The 19,132-nt window shown below is 44.2% G+C and overlaps 1 protein-coding gene across 1 annotated transcript; it reads right to left on the reverse strand.

The window, feature by feature from the left end:
* Positions 1–258: 258 nt before the first annotated feature.
* Gabarapl1 (GABA type A receptor associated protein like 1) lies at positions 259–9,137 on the reverse strand. Its single transcript, XM_038320124.2, has 4 exons — positions 8,791–9,137; positions 4,828–4,906; positions 3,707–3,825; positions 259–1,497 (listed from the first exon to the last, which is right to left on the reverse strand). Exons 1-4 carry the CDS (start codon positions 8,878–8,880, stop codon positions 1,432–1,434), a joined length of 354 nt encoding a protein of 117 aa, XP_038176052.1. The 5' UTR covers positions 8,881–9,137; the 3' UTR covers positions 259–1,431.
* Between the last annotated feature and the right edge of the window lie 9,995 nt (positions 9,138–19,132).

Here is a 19,132-nt window from a genome sequence, read left to right on the forward strand (position 1 = left end):
TGTGAGGTAGGCAGACTTTAGCTTTGAGAAACACATGAAGCAGCGGCTGTGCACTTACTTGAGACACACCAGGCAGGCTACACTAACATTCACCCCTGGACAACAACTAAATGAACACATATACATCTGACTCTTACGTAAGTGTGCACTACCAACCCCACACCCACTCCCATCTCTTTGGAAACTCAGGTATCCACGCAATCCTCATTCACATGCAAACCAAAAGAAAAAAGGAAGCGACAATCCTGAACTCAGGTGGACTTTTAAGGTAAGCAATTATTTTATTTTCCTGGCCTGACATCATTGACTTCAAAGAATCGGAACCTGCAGCTGACAGAGCAGACGTACACATTGCTCCCAACAGGGAGGACGCTCTTCATGTGTTGAGATGAATTGAAATGTCATGTGTGAGCGCAATTCCTGCTCCCACCCCCCCCCCCACATAGCCCCTAAATGAAAATGAATAAAACTCCCCAAGAAACCCTGGAGTCGTCACTCCATCTTTCCTGAAGAGCAGATGGCATGGAGGCAAACCGCTGGCCAATCACTTAGCGTTCCAGTGTGTGTGAGACTGAAGAGCCCGCAGCAGGGGGAGGATAAGTGGCAGGTGGGTAATCTTGCTTACCTTGTGCCCTGAACCTTCCACATGTACACACACTGACCTGGCACATAAGAAAGCTAAAGGAAATGCTAGAGGACTGATCCTGAGGCTCCTGAAATTCTAAGGTTCTTATGGGATGAGGAACAGAGATGCCCAACCCCGAACTCCAGTTTAATGCCATTCAATCGACTGGCAATCGTAACCACGTTTCTGCACAACTCTATTTCCAAAAAAAACTCCATCTAAACATTTGTGCGAATGTCCACTGCCACAACTGGGGTGGTGCTATGACACCTGCGTGGGAGGAAGAAAAGGACCAGGAGAGGGAGGAATTGGAGACAGAGGTCAGGGGTCACAATGCTTCAATGACAGTATTTTTTTTTTTGGTCCCTTAGTATGGTCCCCTACAGCTCCTAAAGCATTTTCCCCCTTTCCCTATGTGGCTTGTTCAAATGCCAAAAATCAAACCTCTGCCCAAAGAGACAGGAGTTGCTGCTGAACTGTATTCTTCTCTAGTGGCCACCTTCCCTCCTCCCAACCCTCTGATGAAACTGCATGAAAACTCACAGCCAGCAAGGCTGTGAACGATGTCGTCCCCATCTGGCTCTGACAGCCAATCCAATCCAAGTTCTTCCTGGGCCGAGGAAGCAAAGAAAACTAACAATGGAGCTTATGAAAAAAAGACGACAGTGTGTGCGGGATGATGTTTTCCGAGGTCTTCACCTTGCGTCTCTTCCATGGTTGGGAGCCCTCCCTCTGGTTCCCCAAGTCCCACACGCACCCCACCCCTACCCCCAAGTCCAGGCTCTCCCATCTGCTGGGCTTCTGCCTCATTTTCCATAGACACTTTCATCACTGTAGGCCACATACAGAAAATAGTCTTCCTCGTGGTTGTCCTAAAAGGAGACAAGACAGTAGAAAATACTAAACATTCATGTTCATTGTCTCTATGATTCTGAGTCTTGCACGAACTTGTGGAGGAGACATATAGGTCATCATTAGCCCCCATTAAAAGAATGGAGGTACAGCCCAGGGGTAGAACACTCTCCTAGCATGTGTGAGGCTCTGGGTTCAAGTTCTAGGTCAGGGAAAAAGGAAAAATTTTTTAAAAAAAAGGAACAAAGAATTAAGAAGAGGTGTCAACTACATGCTGAGCTCTGGCTTCACAAAAGCAAGATTTATAGAGAACATATTATATTATCAACAGCAGAAAAATAACCATATTAAGCAAAAACATTCATTTTATAGTCATGGACATTTCCTTTTTTTCCCTTTTTTTTTGGGGGGGGGGGGTCTTGAGACAAGGGTTTCTCTGTAGCTTTGAAGGCTGTCCTGGAACTAGCTCTAGTAGACCAGGCTGGTCTTGAACTCACAGAAACCTGCCTGCCATTGCTTCCTGAGTGCTGGGATTAAATGCGTGCGCCACCACAGTCCGGCAACATTTCCTTTTGCAGTGGTCAGCAGTGACTACTGAGCCTAATACTGGTCAAAGTGCAATAATAAGCGATTGTTTGTCCACATATGGTTTATCTAAACTGCCCCCTCCAAAGTTTAGGGAATACTGTGGAAGAAGAGGAAGAATTTAATGGGGGCAGGAAGTCACTGGTAAGGTGACCATATTTCCATAAACACTCTTCCCATTGGCCTGGAAATGACCCTGGCTATAAGAGGTCTAGCTGACAAGAGAAGCAGCAGTAGGAGGGAAGAGAGAGGGTAAGGGGCAGGGACGAATGTGATTGAAATACGACATGTACAAGTATGAAAATCTAAAAAGCAAGTACAGTTCAGTGTGAGTAATAGAACCCTGAAAGCTGGTCTACATTTTCAGTAAAATTCTTTCAACTTGATTTTCTTTTTTGTTGTTGTTGTTGTTATGTTTTCAAAGCTTTAACAAACAAAATATTGGGAAATAATTCTTAACTTGGGAAGAAATATTATTTTATGGCTGGAGTAGGGGTGAGGCTAGTCAGTCAATAAAGTACTTGCTTTGCAAGTCAAGAGGACCTGAGCTCAATGTCAAGAACCTGGATAAAAATGGCATGATCAGTGTTGTGTGTTTGTAACCCCAGCTCTTGGGAAAGAGAAAGAGGAAGATCCCTGGTGCTCAATGGCTAGATAGGCCAGCATATTGGTACACCCTAAGCCCATGAGAGACCTTGTCTCAGATGGGGCACAGAGTGTTCTTGAGGATGACACCCTAAATTATCCTCCGACTTCCACCTGTGTGTACACACATGCGAGAAAAAAATAACAACAACAAAAAACAAAAAACAAAGAAACAAAACCCCTTCACTTCTAGCAAGGAGAGCATAGATATCACAAAATACAAACTGACATGCACAGTCACAGGGAATAAATGCTGTGGAATACAGGCTAGACCAGGGGCTCCTAGATGTGCATGTGACTCACTAATGGGGCACAATGGGAAGGCAGCACCTTGTGTGACAGTGTTCAAGGAGAAGTACAGTTGCAATCTTAGATCACATCATTTATATATGAAGTCCTAACTACAGCTTCTCCCCACTCAAATTCTCCCTTAATTTTACACTTTAACTCATTCACTTTATGTACTTAGACAATTGGAACTCTTTGTGGTCTTAGGTTTATTCTACAAAGAAGCGTATCTGGATGTGGTTTATATAAACCAGATCTGCAGAGTTTACGTGGGAACTAACTGTGATGGCAGAGCTCCCGGTTCAGACTGAAAAGGGGTCAAGTGTAGCTGGTGTTTCCTTTCTCAAGTCTACCGCTAGATGGGAATGACCGACAAACAGGTGGAGTGCACAGTTCACTAACAAATTATGCTTCCACATATAGAACGATGAGCTCCCAGGAATCCCTTGCTACCAAGAACTGCTCAAGCCAGAAATAAAGCACTATAGTCAGACAAGACTGAAAGAAGGAGATTTCAAAAGATTAAACCGAGAGGGTGCTCCATCCTGAAAGGACAAGGAAGGGGTATCTAATCTCCCAGCTTCACACTGATGTGTGTAAGAGGATCCCCATTAAAAACACCTCCTGCCCTACTTCCCAGGTGTGTTAACAAACCCTGGAACCAGAGCTAGGGGAGGCCGGGCTGCTTGGTATTGTGACCAAAACCATTACCTCATACAGCTGGCCCATGGTAGCACTCGTGGGAGGGATAGTGTTGTTGACAAAGAAGAATAAGGCGTCCTCAGGTCTCAGGTGGATCCTCTTCCGGATTAAGAAGTAGAACTGGCCAACTACATGAAGGAAACAGAGAGCAGGGCAAGAAAAGAAAAAGGACAAGGAAAGAGAAAATCTCAGGAAAACAAAAATCTACTGTGTCTATCCCCCGCTTTAGGCTAAATACAAGCTTTTCAGACCCAAATGCTATCTAAGATCCTTAGTGGCAAAATAGAAACTGAGGCCTGTATAGCCCCTGAAACAGCACAGTGGTACTGCTTCCCTTCCCCCTTATTCAGCCTCAGACACAAAGTCAGCACAGCAGCCCAGCCTAATGACTACTGTGAAGGAGTATGAAGTAGATTGAAGCATTCCTGTCAAACATGGACCCCCGAGGCCTTCCAGCTCCATTCCCACCCCAAGAGCTAACAATACGAAGAAGAGATCCACGGACTCTGGATATCCCAGCACAATGAGGCAAGTGTCAGGGTGATGAGTGTATTCAATGGTTAGCCTTTTCCTGCAAACAATGTAAAGGTTCTGGAAGGCTAATGGACAAATGCATGAAGTCCTGGGCAAATGTCTAAAAGAATCTGTCTAGAGTATCCTGAAAGTACCAGGCATTTCATTAAGAACAAGGTAAAGTCTAAATACCTGTAATTGAAAATAGAAGATATGCTAGGGTCTGCAGTTTTTAATCTCACAAACAGACCTACATTTAAGAGATAAAGCATTTAGATAGGAATCTCTAAAATGTGACCCTCCCAAGACACTGGGCTGGCTTTGGAACAAAACGACCTCAGGATCACCTTGGCTAATGTTTAATGTTATGTAAATTACAGACAATTGTGCCTTTACTCCACAGTGCTGCTTTGCTGAGTAGGAATAGGGCATGTGGGTAAGACGTTGGGAAATACCAAACAGCTGGAAACAAGGACAGGGTGTGCTCGTCTGCACAGGTCCGCTCCCTGAAGAACCCAGGCATGGTCACAACCCATTCGTTCACTAACTTGGATTTGAAATAAAGATCAAGAAAGCTTTGCCCGGAATGGAAGGTCAGAAGAGGAAAAAACCATTACCGGTGAGGTCAGAGGGCACAAGGTACTTCCTCTTGTCCAGATCAGGGACCCTGGCTTTGGGAGCCTTTTCCACAATGACCTAGAAGGAGAACAGGAGAGGGGATGAAAACTGAAGACCCTATTGTCTTTTTCTTTCCACACCTTAAATTTGCTCACACTATCTAGGTTCAATGTAATTTTTCAGCCCTTGCTTCCAATGTTCCTTGACTTTACACAACTACAAATTACCTATAAAGAACAGTAAAAGACATTTACCTTATGGCATTTTATTTAAGAATCAAACAGTTGTTCTGTGATTCTAGGATAGTCTAATGATCTGTTTGCTTTTTGTTTTTGTTTGTTTTTTTTTCCCCTAAAATACCACTTATGGACTGGGGCGATGACGTGGTGATCAAAGCACTGTATCTGAAGTCTGATGACTGACTTTAGATCCCTCAAATCCCCGTGAATGCCGGGAGGATCTGTCTGGCTGAAGTGGGAGGCTCGGGTTCGAGTGAGTAATGTGAAGAGCAACCAAGAACTGTACGAGACATCAACCTCTGTCCTCCACGTGCACGCATATCTGCACACCCTTACACACAAGCACACAGAAGGGGAAATGGCATTTATACACACACAAGATTACAGCTTCGATCTTCACTGCCTGCCAAAGGCCCCCGTGTTAAAAAAAGTGTTCCTACCTACCTTGGCTGTGCACAAGTAGTGGAAAGTTTGAGGGGTGGGACCTCATGGGAGGTTTAGGTTATTGAGCCCGCTGTGCTTCCATTATGATAGGTTGACTCGACTCACCACGGGCCCAAAGAAAGGGGCCAAGTGAGCGCAGACAGTTGCCTTCTTACCTTCTAGAAGTTTACTGTCTTAGACATTGCTACAGTGATAGCTAAGCCACACAGGCAACGTGGCTCAGGTTTTAATCTTTGTGAAAAAAATGTTCACTGCTATGTGAAAACTACTATGAATTTTTTAGAATAATGAGGGACACTTTCATAAAGCACTGTACCATTCAGCATTATTAACTATGTTAGGAGTTTAAGGGATTTTTCAATATCTACATTAAATATTTTATAACATTTTTAAAGATTATACATTTTGTAATGAAGAAAAAGACATAAAATCTTAGATGTTTATGTATTTACTTAGAAAACAAAATATATTGTAAGGATATTAACATTGGATTTTTTTGTTTTGAAAAACTCATCTTAGATGTGAGAAATGGGAAATACCAAAAAGCGAAGAAGCAGAAATAGACGCTGGACGAGTATCCCTAAATGCTATGTGGCCTTCAGGATGACTGTGACCTCTCTAGGCTTCTGCACAAGCTGTATCCCCCACCCCGAAATGCCTGGGTAGACAGGTGAATCCAAAGCTTCAAATTAAATAGAAAAGAGCTTGGAAAAGGAGACTAGAAATGGACCAAAAACAAGGAAGGAAAGAAGGCAGGCTACATAAGACAGAGCACAGGAAGCAGGGGGAGCCCTGGTATTTACCATAGGGACTCTGAAACCTGGCAGCTCCCACCAAGAGAGGAACTGTTTTCTCCATCTGTGGCAGGTGGCTCTACACCACAGGGCTGTTTACAAATGTTTAAAAATACTGTGTCCAGCAGTTCCTGCTATTACAGGTTCCTAGCACTCTGTTATTTTGAGATCCCATGACCCCCTCTTCCAAGGCCCACGTCTTCTGAGGCCAAGCTTAAGTTGTGAGTCAGACTGCCTCAGAAACTTAATGGCTTTTCTGTAAACACCTGAACGTAGCAAGATTTGAGTTCTGTGCCCAAGGTACAGGAACTCTGGTTACAACCCTGAAACAAAACCACATCTCTTGCCGGGTGGTGGTGGCGCATGCCTTTAATCCCAGCACTCGGGAGGCAGAGGCAGGCGGATCTCTGAGTTCAAGGCCAGCATGGTCTACAAGAGCTAGTTCCAGGACAGGTACTAGAAACTACAGGGAAACCCTGTCTTGAAAAACCAAAAAACCAAAACCACATCTCTGAAGCTAAGGGTATATACCCAGTGATACAGAGGCCCACCAGGCAAAAGGTTCTATCCCCAGTGCTGCGCCCTCCCCCACCCTAAACCAAATCTCTGGCATTTAGCAGAGTTCTTCTGTCACAACCCATTTCAGAGCCATGGGTTGAGAATCTCTCAGGATGAGGATCCATGAGATCTGAGTGAACTTTCCTTTGTTTATAAATTATCACTGAAATAAAACATTCAACATCAAGTCATAAGCAGGAGAATAAGGAACTAAAATATTCTGGGTGAGTGCAGTAACCAAATGAATGTGAAAGGCTTCTGGTTCGAGGAAATAGAGGGGCTTCAAATGAATTTGGAGACGGGTAGGTACACTTCACAGCTTGTATTTCTCTTAAAGTTCTGAATAACCGGGCATAGACATTTGCTTAAGTTTCCCGGCTGGCACTGGCCTACCAGCTGAACTCCAGATGGCACCAAGACTTAACCTACTTCCAGGACTCAACCAATTTGAGTTGACACTCAATTCTGGTTAATCAAACTGTACTACAAACTGGGGAAAGGCAGTAACCTGAAGGTCAAGGACCAGGAATGTCAGATCTTTGGGTGGTGACTTCACTTCCCTGTGCTTCAGGCTAACGTCTGTAGCACAGGGATTTTAGCTGTGTGATGTGAGCCAGTGACTACGCAGACAAGGCATTCAGAGTGCTGCCTGCTATGTGGTCCACGTGTCGTTTTAAAATACTAAGGGGGTGGGATTGACAAATTCAGAGAAAATTTTAAAGCAAATGAGGGTTTCTGTGGAGGCACAGAAATAACATGTGAAGGGCTCCATACTACGGAGACAAGGCTAGTGTGTTTCCAGCTTTTCCCTTAAGAACGTTGTGTGTAATTCTTGGAGAATGGTGAAATATTTAACTTCCTCCCTTCCTAATAGGAAATGGGGTTGAGGACTTTTTCCAGTTGGGCCTACGTTTCTTCTAGTAGCCATAGCTGAGAGTAGGACTGAGGAAGAAGCGCCCCAAAAGTACTTATGCATCCAGCTCTTTACCCTTTAAAGTTATGAGCGATGCAAATCTAACATCATTGCCCGTACATAAATAGAGAACGATTTTAAAGTCCCCTGCTCCTCTATCCACGTATCTAACAGTAATGTCGCCCTCGGCTTCCAATTCTGCTGCGCAGCCTTCAAAAGAGGAAAAAAAGCAGGCAAGTGGGCGGGGGAGGGAGAAAAGGAAAAACACCCGGATGCTGAGGGCTCCCTTAATATTTTTCTCCTTACTGCATGAATTAGGTTTTGGCTGTTTAAATCGAGGTATAATTCGTGGCGGAAATAGCCTCAGTCCTTGCTCTGGGGGCCCAAGGACCCAACCCATCAGCAGTGCAAGGCAAGGCCTTCTTTAGCATCGCGTGGCCAGGGAGACAGCAATGATGATGAGGCAAGCTGACTGTGGCGCAGAGAGCGTGACCTTGTTTGCAGGGCCCGCCTGGTGGAGCTCCCCGCCTCCTAATTCTAGGAAAAGGCAAGGCAGAATCTACTGACTTCTCAATTTTTTTCTCCTACGCTCAAGGAAATGAGGACGAAACTCGGATTCATGGAGAACCACGAAAGGCAGACATGGATGGGCACAAGGTTCACCGCACCTGCCACTCCAGGGTTGCGCCACGTTCTCTACAAACGCATCCGATCTGGGGGCTCCCAACCAGTGGCTCCCGCACACAGAGGCCACGCCACCTTCACATTCCCCACCTCCAAGAGAGCTGAATTCTGCTGAGTCACCCACCTCGCAGGTTGCGCTTTTGAGATGCCAAAGGTGTGCACAGGCCGCTTAGGATTGATTATGTAATTCCGGGGACCCTCCTGTGCCAGGGCCACCCGCTAGTACCAGGCTACTCTCCTGCCACAGGCCAGCGCCCGGCTAACCTCCAGCTCTAGGGCAACCAGCTCCCCAATTCCCCAGCTCGCCGGCCCCTACCCGCCCCCACTCACCGGCACCCGGTCCGGGTATTTCTTCCTAATCTTTTCACCTTCCTTTTTCCGATACTCGAAGGGATGGTCTTCCTTATACTGGAACTTCATGATGGACCGCAGGTTTGGGGGGGGCTCCCCGGACGGGGCAAGCTCCGCGCGCTGGTGAGTGTGTCTCGCGTCTGGCCACCCCTGGTCAATGTCAACCTTATCACAATCGCTCCACACGCGTCAGCTACCACGCGTTCGTCGCCACACTACGTGACTAAACGTCTGGATATCTCCCGGCCCGAAGGTAAAGGACCACCAGGTAAAGAAATCGAGAGGCTTTTCCAAGAGCTGGGAACACAAAAACACCAGGGCGGTGTTGTGACATCACGGAGCCCCGCCCCTATCCCGCCCCCGGCGCAAAGGATTTGCTCGATAGGGGTGGACAGAAACCTTGATTATTAGTTTGTGTGACCTTCACCCCTAAGTTTTTCTAAATCACTCTAACAAAAATCAAATATCATTTTTCTGTTTTTATTGTTCCTATTTTACATAGAAAATATTTTTAACCCAAATAATGCTCTAACAAATGTCTTCTTTCCTCCCCTTCATGTTTCTTGCTTGGTGCCCAAAACAAACACGCAGGAAGAAAATCCAGCTGTTTCCAGAGCAATGAGGGGCCCGTAGTCTAGTGGAGGAAAAGCGCCAGGCGTCACGAGATCTGTAGCCCGGAAAGAAACGTCCTGTGCTTGCGTTTTGACCTTTGCCTGGCACCCGTGGCTGGCCTGGGTTCTCCACCCCATCTCCTCCTCTCCACTCTGGCGTCCTTTCGTTTGGATCTGTGCCGGAACTGGTACTGAGACAACATAAACCGAGCGTGACTCAGGGATTTGAAGAACCCGTCAGGGTGAAGAGCATGATGTCATCATGGTTACAAGCCATGCCAGCGATGAACATCGGGCTTCGTGCACATTCAAAGGAGAGTTGAATCCATTCACTTTATCCTGTTCACCCATAAGTCTGGTCCTGGGTTCTTGAAAATACAGAGGTCAAGCAGTTTAGGTGACTGTGGTCTCCCCAACAGTACTTTCCTGGGGGCGGGGGGTATAACCTGCAGGACAGTTGTCCTGATGGAAAAACCTCGTGGGAACCAAAATCTCTAGTGTACAGAGAGGATCAGACTGCCCAGGCCTGGCACACCAGGAATCTTTGGATGCTGGGTCAGCCCTCTGATCCTACTGGTAGTGACTCTCCAAACCTATATTTGGGGAGCATTAGAAATGGTAAAGATAGAGGTCGGGGATGCTTTGTGTTGTTCAAATAAAATGACTTCTAAGTGGTACCAGGCAGCACTTGCGGCCAGACTTTTTACCCCTTTCAAATTACTCTCAGTGACTTGGCCTTCAAAAGCCCACAAAATAAAATGAGCTAAATTTAACTACCAAAACAAGAAAATGAAATGCATAGCCCCCTTCTGGTTTTTCTTCCAGGAATCTTTGAATTGTCCCTACATATAAAGACCAATGAGTTAATGCACCACATTGTTATGTTTATATTAATAATTTTCAGGTGTTTTTCCAATTGAAAATAGTTTAATACCCAGTTAGTCATTTTACGTTTGACTCAAATACAATTAAGTCTTTCAGAAGAAAACGTTCCAACCAGTTGAGATAAACCTGAGGATTAAAACAGTAATACTGTTGTTTTCTGAGTGACCTTCAGTGTTTTTTAATAAATGTACAATCTCAGTTAATTGAAGGGCAGTTTCTTCAGTCCAGTGACAATGTCTGCAGTGCATGAAAAATAAAAGGTGAAATATTGGTTAATCGTCTAAGGGTTTTCTGAATGTTAGTAGTTTACATTAGAATACAAAATGTATTGGGAGCAGGAGATATGGTTCAGTGGTTAAGATCACTGGCTGCTTTTCTACAGGATCAGGGTTTGATTTCCAGCAACCCCATGACAGCTCAAGACTGTAACTCCAGTTCCAGGGATCTGATGCCCTTTTCTTGCATCTGCTGTGCACTGCTTGCTCATGGTGCATACACATACAAGTAGGCAGAGCACCTACACAAATAAAACAAAAATCACTTGAGAAAGACAAAATGTATCTATTTCTACAATTTTACTATTTATCTCAGAAAGTGTTTAAAAAACTTTAAAGTGTTGTATAGACATAGTTTTAGAAATTAACAATCAAATAGATAAAAATTGTTTAAAATTCCTTTCTTCAACCAGACAAAACACAAGGTTAAAAAGATCACATTTTTCTCAGGTAGCCACTCCAAAGGCTTCTTGTACTGTTCTGGATTTTATGTTTATGAGATTGAAACTTTTTTAACTTCTTATGCATATTCCGTCATACAGAGGATTTCAGACTAGTACAAGCAATACCATCGTGCCCACTGCTTCAATTGTTTTCTTTCTATTTGAAAGTAAATTGGATTTCACATCTGACCATGAACATGTGGTTCATCATACTACATCTTAAAAATTGCTGGTACCTCCACAATTAGGTGACACTGCACAGAGTTCGTATCCAGAGTTATATGCCTCTCATCGAATGCATTTCATAATCCTCCTCAGTCACACACTGCAACTTGAAACTGAATATAAAGTTAAGCTTTATTTCTTCATTTATGATAATTTGTGTTATCATATATGTCTACAAATAAAAACCAGAATTAGGGTACTGACCTAGATGTAACTAGACATAAGTTAATGCAAATCATCAGAAAACATTCTTGTTAAAGACTTTTAAAAAGAAGCTTTGTTTTTGTTTTAAGTTTTAAGTAAATGGTTACCTACAAATTAAATTCTGAAGATCATGTGGCTGAGACTTGTTGATTCCCATGCCAGGAACCTTTCTTGCCCTTAATGTCTCCTTCCTAGACACAGTGAGCGCTCTGCTATCTCCCAGATGTGTTTAACACCATGAGGTAATGGCTTCCTCATTTTACACAGGGTTCTGCTTAGATTCGGGGAAGTATCTCAGTACAGGGGAGATGTTAACAACTCATGGACCTGCTTTAAAGTCACGATTGTCACCCACACTCATTCCTAATGGCATTCAATCTTGTTTTCATCACTTGTGGGTGGTGCAAAGACAGACTCAAATGCCAAAAACACGTGTTAAAGCTGCGTTTTCCCTGTGTCACACATTTTGCCTTATCCAGTTATCAGCCTGCAGACTTATGAAGAAAGTCTAAGTCCTTAGAAGTTCAATTCTCTGCTCTTCCACAGACAAACTTCAGAATTCCCTCCAAGATTGCCTATCCTCACAGGTCCCTGTGTACTTAGTTCACACTGGCGATGCTGCCTTCAAAAGCTAAAGGACATCCTGAAATTTAGGAGTTGGGGCCCAAAGAAAGGCTGAGGTCTCTGTGAGGTCTCTTTTTCATAAGGACACCAATCCCTGTTATAAGGTCTTTGCCCTCATGACTTGATCATCTCCCAAAGGCCTCACCTCTCAGTAACACTATTTTGATGAATGATGGGAATGGGGTCGGGTGGGGAAATTAATCAGTAAATGGATTTGGAGGGACATTACCAAATGGCCAACGTTCAGGTAGTCTCAGGTAGACACTAGATAAGGAAGACAAACTTGACACCCAGATAAAGTAAACAGATAGTTTGAGAGAGTCTTAACAGCATTCAGGGTCCTGGTTTCAGGTAGCACCCCTTTTGGAAAAGCTGTCCCTCACAGGCTTAAATAATCTCCAGTCATAGTAAAAGTCTTAGTCAGACCAGACTGGTACCCTGACTAACCAAACCAGCATTCTCTTCCTTTAATGGCTTGAATACCCCAGGAGGCAGCACCCCTCTGCCTTGATCTCCTCAGAGCAACCAGAGACCACCTGAGAACACACTGGAAAGCTTCTGGCGGATATGAAGAAATAAAGAGACACATGCTTCTCAATCTATGAGTCTATTGAAATAATGGATTCCCAAAATGGAGGTTTCCCCAGGAAACTCATGCTGAGAGCAAGAAAAGCCACCAACTAGAAGAGGAATTTGTAAGGCGAAGAGATTTCAAACAGTTCTAGCAACTTGTTGCATGACCTTCCAGGATGAGACTGAAACCAGATAACGGTGGTGGTGGGACCACACTTCAACTGGGATTCATTAGCTATACATATCTTGGCCCTCTATTTATACTTTGATCCTGAATAAGCACTTGAGGGATTTGTTGGAGCTCTTTGTCCCTCTTTCTTAATGTCTCCTCTCTGATTTCCAGTACTGATTTGACTCTTTTTATTGGCTTTTGAGGATGGATGCACAGACCAAAATTGGGACAGAGGCTATGACGCAAGTTTGAAGGAACAAGACACAATTTTGGGTTACCTGTCACTCAAAATGAGCTGACCCCAGGTAGAGAGGAAAGATGGATGTTCCCAGCAGTTGTTGGAGTAATTTCCCCCAGAACCGTTTTCATCTTCCAAGTCAGCTTCCTCTACTTTTTAATCTCCATTTGGTGAAACTAAAAAAGCAACTTGGGACTGTGTTTAGGATTTTCAGGCAAGTCTGACCCTTGGTAGTCCTGTCTTGATCACTTCAGGCACTTCAAAACACACTTCAGGCTTTGCTTCCCTGCTTCCCTTTCGATCCTTTTGAGTATTTTGGGGTTCTTTTAAACTATTTGGGGAGTTGCCATTTGGTGCTCTTCTGTTGAAAAGTGCTGGGGTACAATAAAACAGAAACACAGTTGTGGCTGAGGCAGCAGCCTTCCCCCGTCCATGGAAAAAAAACAGGTATTCTACGGAGACAGTGTCTATGAGTCCCTCTCCAGCATCAAGATGACAGGATCTCACTTCCTGCTCCACCACCCCTTCCTTGCCTCAGGTCTGTAGGGCCCGGGGCTACCCCTGCTGTTGGGGTTCATCTTGAGGACAATTTCTGGTCAGCCAGCTAAAACATCCTGTTTGTTCCTGTGCTCCCTCTGCCCTGCCTGGTGATTAGCTGTAGGGCATTGTTTACTCCATCTTGAGTGTGGCAATTTCCCACCTGCCTGGGGGAATCCCTTATGCAGCAGCTAGATATTTAAGGATTTCCCCAAGGTTGAATAAGCGGCCTTCGGCTGACCTCCTTTCGAATGACCCCGGTCTCTTGTGTGTTCTTTTAGTCTCCAGGCCCTTGCCCAGCTCAAGTATGGTACAGTGGCTTGCTAACTGTACCGAGAGGGTAATACAGAATCAGGCGTTACACATGTCTGGGAATCAGAGAGTTTGGCCAAGGGTTTATGCTATGAAACTTCCAAGATCCACAGAAAGCTATAAGCACCAACTCTCATATCACATAGGAAGTGTCTCAGAAAGAGCAAAGCAAATAAATGGTAGAGTCCATAGTTCATCTAAATCTTACTGTGCCTTTAAAATCTAAAGGAAATAGTTTTATTCCTAGAGTTTCACATCAAGCTAAACTAGTCTTTAAGTGTGGACATAGGTCAGGACACTGGTGATGGGGGGGCATCCAAGCATTTATTTCTCATGTACACATTTTCAGGAAATGGTGCCAGTGTACAGAAACCAACCAAGAGAGGAAAAGTCATCAGATAAAGGAAATAAAATGTAAGACAATGGAGGTGGTGTCTATAAGATAACACAAGTGACTAATTAAGGATATGTTAATACTCATACTCATGCACTACTGTAAGTTTGATTTGATTTATGTTCCTGTGGTAACGAGATGCAGGCATATGCCTTGTGTCACTATTTAATCATCAATGAAGTAATGAGAGCCCTGAACAATCAAGTGTCTATCCCAACACTGGGGCTGAGATTAAAGGATAGAGTCTGAATTTTAACACTCAGACCCTGGTTTCAGAATTTTAACCACTGACGATATTTCTCTGCTCTCCACTAAACTGTTCTGATCGAAATTATTTGTCTCGATATAAAATTTGTCTCCCTCAAATTGGACCTGGATTTATTGCTGTCTGGAGGAAAGGATAATTTACTTTACTACTTACACAGTCATTATGGAGAGAGGACCAGTAGTCAAGTGTAAGGAAGACTCTGGTTGAGATAATTTGTGTGTAAAGTGGAAATCGTGAGAAGTCTAGATTTCTGGAATGCCAGAGCCATTAAGCAGGAAGGATTAAGGACAGCATTCGCATTCAAAGGTTAACACCCAGAAACTGAAATGTAGAGAAAGGCCATTAATTTATGGCTACATTTAATATCTTAAAACAATTCCAGCTTCTCTTCCAGGATCCATTCTACTTACACCATTCTCAGAATTTCTATTATTTTCTGTAATTCAAACTTTCTTTCTGTTACCTATTTCTTATTGTTATTAATTTTCTTTTAGCCCTTACTTGTCACAGAAACTGTCCTTCTATTGCCCATTTGGTATTTAAATTTTTATTACTTCTCATTTTTGAAATTTGGATACTCATTTCCTGGTACTCTTTCCAAACATTAAAATTGTGAGGAATTCTGGGGTAGGAAGTGGTGCAATTCTGGATTGTCTAAGGTGTGTATGCCAATGCAAGGATGGTGGCCAACATTACTCACACAGAGCAAGTCAAATATTTTCCAGAGTTAACACTTGATACTTCTGGAACAACCCAGAAATCAATGAAGCTATTTTCCCATTCTGCTTGCTCAAGGACAGATTCTCCATTCTGGCTTTTTTTTTTTATTACCTTCTAGCTGATTGTATTTTAACCAAAGAATGGTAAAGCAAAACTCATGATCTCCAAACTTTGCTAAACAATGCATTGTTTGCTCTCTTTCCAAAGTCTGATCTATAACTGTTGTTTCAATGAAGCTGATCCTCTAATAAGGACCATAGAGCCAGCCACATGCATATGATAAACTAAATAAGAATCTATAGTACAGTTCCTAGCCTAGACCTGGACCAGTGGCAGGCCACAGCAGAGTAACTTGTGGTTCTGTTTGCTCCCCCTCCAAAGAGAGCTACTCCCTACAGTCCAATTCACCTCTCATACTCTCACTCTTCACAAAGCAGAGACTGTTGTCTTCATGGGAAAGATTATATACCTGTTTTAGGAATTCCCACACATAAATGCAAACTTCCTTGTAGGAATTAAGCTATTCTAAGCAAGCACTGTGTACCCCTCTTTGACAGCCAAACTATTGACCATGTACCCCCAAGAATTTGGACAGTTTCCTGGAACCTCATTATGGGAGACGAAAAGGTTAAAGAAGCCTAGCTCCAACCAGAAGGGGAACTGATCTTCAGTTTTGAAAACATACCAGACCACCACATAGGAAAGACAGGAATCCGGTGAGTAAAGGTAGGCCCTGATTACTTAGGTTCCAAATTGAACCTCTGGCCCTTTATTTAAACCTAAACTACATGTTAGAACCTGGAAGGTGGACTTGGGGTAGAAATTGGCTTATGAATGTCAAATGTTATAGCCTTCAAAGCCTAGGTTCTCACTGTTGGACCCTAGTATCCTATCACCGAGGAGGAGGAGTCGCCCCAAGAGACCATCTCTCATCACAGCTGATGTAAAAACATGAGGATTTTATTAATTCTGTCATGACAGGGTCTTCCAGCAGTCGGGAGGCTAGAAGACCCTGAATGTCTGGTACAGGCTATTTTTAAAGGGAAAAACCACAGAAGGAAGGGGTGTCTGGGGTTTGTTCTTTAACTATTATGATTTGCTTATTCAAAAAGACTATTACATAAGAAGGTGAACCCCCCCCCAAAAAAAGACATAGTAATCCTCCTGGATATTGGAAGTAGACACGATCGCCAGGCAAAAATTGGGAACTTGAGGGTGGGGCGAGACAGGGCCAAGGGAAGATGGGGAGAGAAAAGCGTGAAGGGGAGAATGGGGGGAGCTCGGAGGAATGGGATGCTTGGGATACAGGAAGGGTGGATATGGGAGCAGGGAAGCATATATCTTAATTTAGGGAGCCATCTGAGGGTTGTCAAGAGACTTGACCCTAGAGGGGTTCCCAGGTTTCCAGGGAGACGTTCCTTGGGCAGCTGAGGAGAGGGAGCCTGAAAAGGCCAGTTCCTATAGCCATACTGATGAATTTCTTGCATATCACCATAGAACCTCCACCTGGCGATAGATGAAGAAAATGACTGAGCCCCACATTGGAGCACCGGACTGAGCTCCCAAGTTCCTGATGAGGAGCAGGAGAGAGAACATGAGAAAGAAAGTCAGGACCATGAGGGGTGCGTTCACCCATGGAAACGGTGAGACAGAACTAATGGGAGATCACCAACTCCAGTTGGATTGGGACTGATGGAACATGAGACCAAACCAGACTCTGAATGTGGCCGATGGTGGAAGCTGACTGAGAAGCCAAGGACAAAGGCGCTGAGCTTTGACTCCTCTGCATTGACAGGCTCTGTGGGAGCCTTCTCAGCTTGGTTGATCACCTTCCTGGACCTGGGGGGAGTTGGGAGGACCTTGGTCTTAACATAGAGTAGGGAACCCCGATGGCTATTACAATAATTGGCTGGAGAGTGGTTGCCAGATCAGATGAGGTAAAGGGAAACTTCTGAGGGCCACTTTGCCCCTTCCCAGGGACTAAGTCAAAACATCAGTAACTGAGTCAACACTTAAGGGTTATCTTGCCTCTATTCAGGGAGATGGAAAGTTCCCAACATCTCAGTACGTGCATGCATAGCTGTTATGTCCTTGGTTCCCAGGGGAGAAGGGGGAAGTACTGAGAGTTGCCAGAAATGGCTTCAGAATTGTATTAAAGTTCTACACTCACCTACTGATGACTCCAGTAACAAGAGGAGCCTTGCACTGTCAGCCTCTCTTGGTCCGACTGTGTAGATAGGGACACTTTCACAATCAAGCATCACACTAGATTCAGTTCGGACTGTTTGGAGGAGCTGTATTTCGGATCAATGTGAAAGGAAGAAACATCACTGTGGTCACCTCAAGAAACTCCAGAGTAAGCAGTAGAGGATGCGGAGTAAATCTGTGATGTATTTGTGTGGGTTGGGAAAGCAAAGCCAGTGAATCTTCACTGATTCAAATTAGAGGGCAGAGTCTGAGAACAATCAGCCAACGTCCTTGTTTCCTGACTGATTACAACTTGAGCACAGCTAAGAATGTGGTTAAAAAAGAGAGATAATTACCATCATTTTACACACACCCCGTATTCTTTTTCACCCTCTCATCATTTTTATCTTACATTTTATGCTGCCTGATAGAATGAAAATCCTCTTTCCTCATACTTCATGCAAGGACTCAGTGGTGCATTACAATTTCTTTGTAAAACAGTGATCATGTCATGGTGCTCCCCTGCCAAAGAGATATTAACTAGTTCCTCATTGTTATCAAGTTCAATGTCCAGCGGGTCAACAGTGGCACACACCTTTAATCCAAGCACTGAGGAGGCAGAGCCAGGCAAATCTCTGTGAGTTCAAGGCCAGCTCAGTCTACAGAGTGAGTTCTAGGACATGTTCCAAAGCTATAGAGAGAAACCCTGCTTCGAAAAATAAAAAAAAAAAAACAAACAAAAATAATTAAAAAGAAAACAAAAGAAAAGAAAAATTTCAATGTTCAAATTGCTTAGCACTAATCCACACAATATGCCCTTTCTCTTCTACAATTCAATGCTTCCTGCCTCCCTTTCACTATGGCATAAATACCCTACATGGAAGAAGCTGCAAAGAAAGCAAGTGTGGCCAGGCGGTGGTGGCACACGCCTTTAATCCCAACACCTGGGAGACAGAAGCAGGCGGATCTCTGTGAGTTCAAGGCTAGCCTGGTCTACAATAGCTAGTTCCAGGATAGACTCCAAAGCTACACTGTCTCGGAAAACAAAGAGAGAGAGAGAGAGAGAGAGAGAGAGAGAGAGAGAGAGAGAGAGATCAGGTTGCTTTTTTGAGAAATTCCCAAATAATCAATAAAAATACTATGTTGAAAAAAAAAGAAATAATCAATAAAAATACTATGTTGAAAAAAAAAGAAAAAAGAAAGCAAGAGCAAAACGAAAGAAGACAATGTTATGGTTTTGGTCCCTGTCCCTTTAAGAGACAAGCCACGCCCATTCCCTCCCTGTCCGCTGAGGCAGGCTGATCTTCAGCTTCCGGTCTGAGCTTGCTCTCTTTTCCATCTTCCTCTCAGAGAGGCAGCTTCGCTTCTGCCTCTCTCCCCACTTCTCTGCTTCCCCTTCTCTGTCTCTCTCTGTCTCTCTCTATCTCTCTGTCTCTCTCTCTCTCCCCCCTCCCCCTTCCCCCTTCATAACTCCCCTGAATAAATATTCAACTTCACCATGACTCTGTCTTCTGCCAGCCCGCCATGTGTCTCCCTGCCTGGGACCAGCCACTGCTCAGGGACCGGCAGCCATCTCTGCCTGGGAATGGCTGCTCGCAGGGCCTGCTGTCTGCCGCCACATGGACTGCTACCACCATTTGGGACTTCATAGCA

The sequence above is a fragment of the Arvicola amphibius genome, chromosome 2, assembly GCF_903992535.2.
Source record: "Arvicola amphibius chromosome 2, mArvAmp1.2, whole genome shotgun sequence".
In the NCBI taxonomy this organism is placed as follows: domain Eukaryota; kingdom Metazoa; phylum Chordata; class Mammalia; order Rodentia; family Cricetidae; genus Arvicola; species Arvicola amphibius.

Excerpts from the sequence above, each read along its gene's own strand:
- Gabarapl1 (XM_038320124.2), bottom strand. The coding sequence starts at position 8,880 with ATGAAGTTCCAGTATAAGGAAGACCATCCCTTCGAGTATCGGAAAAAG. Across the intron at positions 3,826-4,827 it reads TGTGCCCTCTGACCTCACCG|TTGGCCAGTTCTACTTCTTA; the intron begins GTAATGGTTTTT and ends TCCTTCATGTAG. Across the intron at positions 1,498-3,706 it reads CCATGGGCCAGCTGTATGAG|GACAACCACGAGGAAGACTA; the intron begins GTAATGGTTTTG and ends GTCTCCTTTTAG.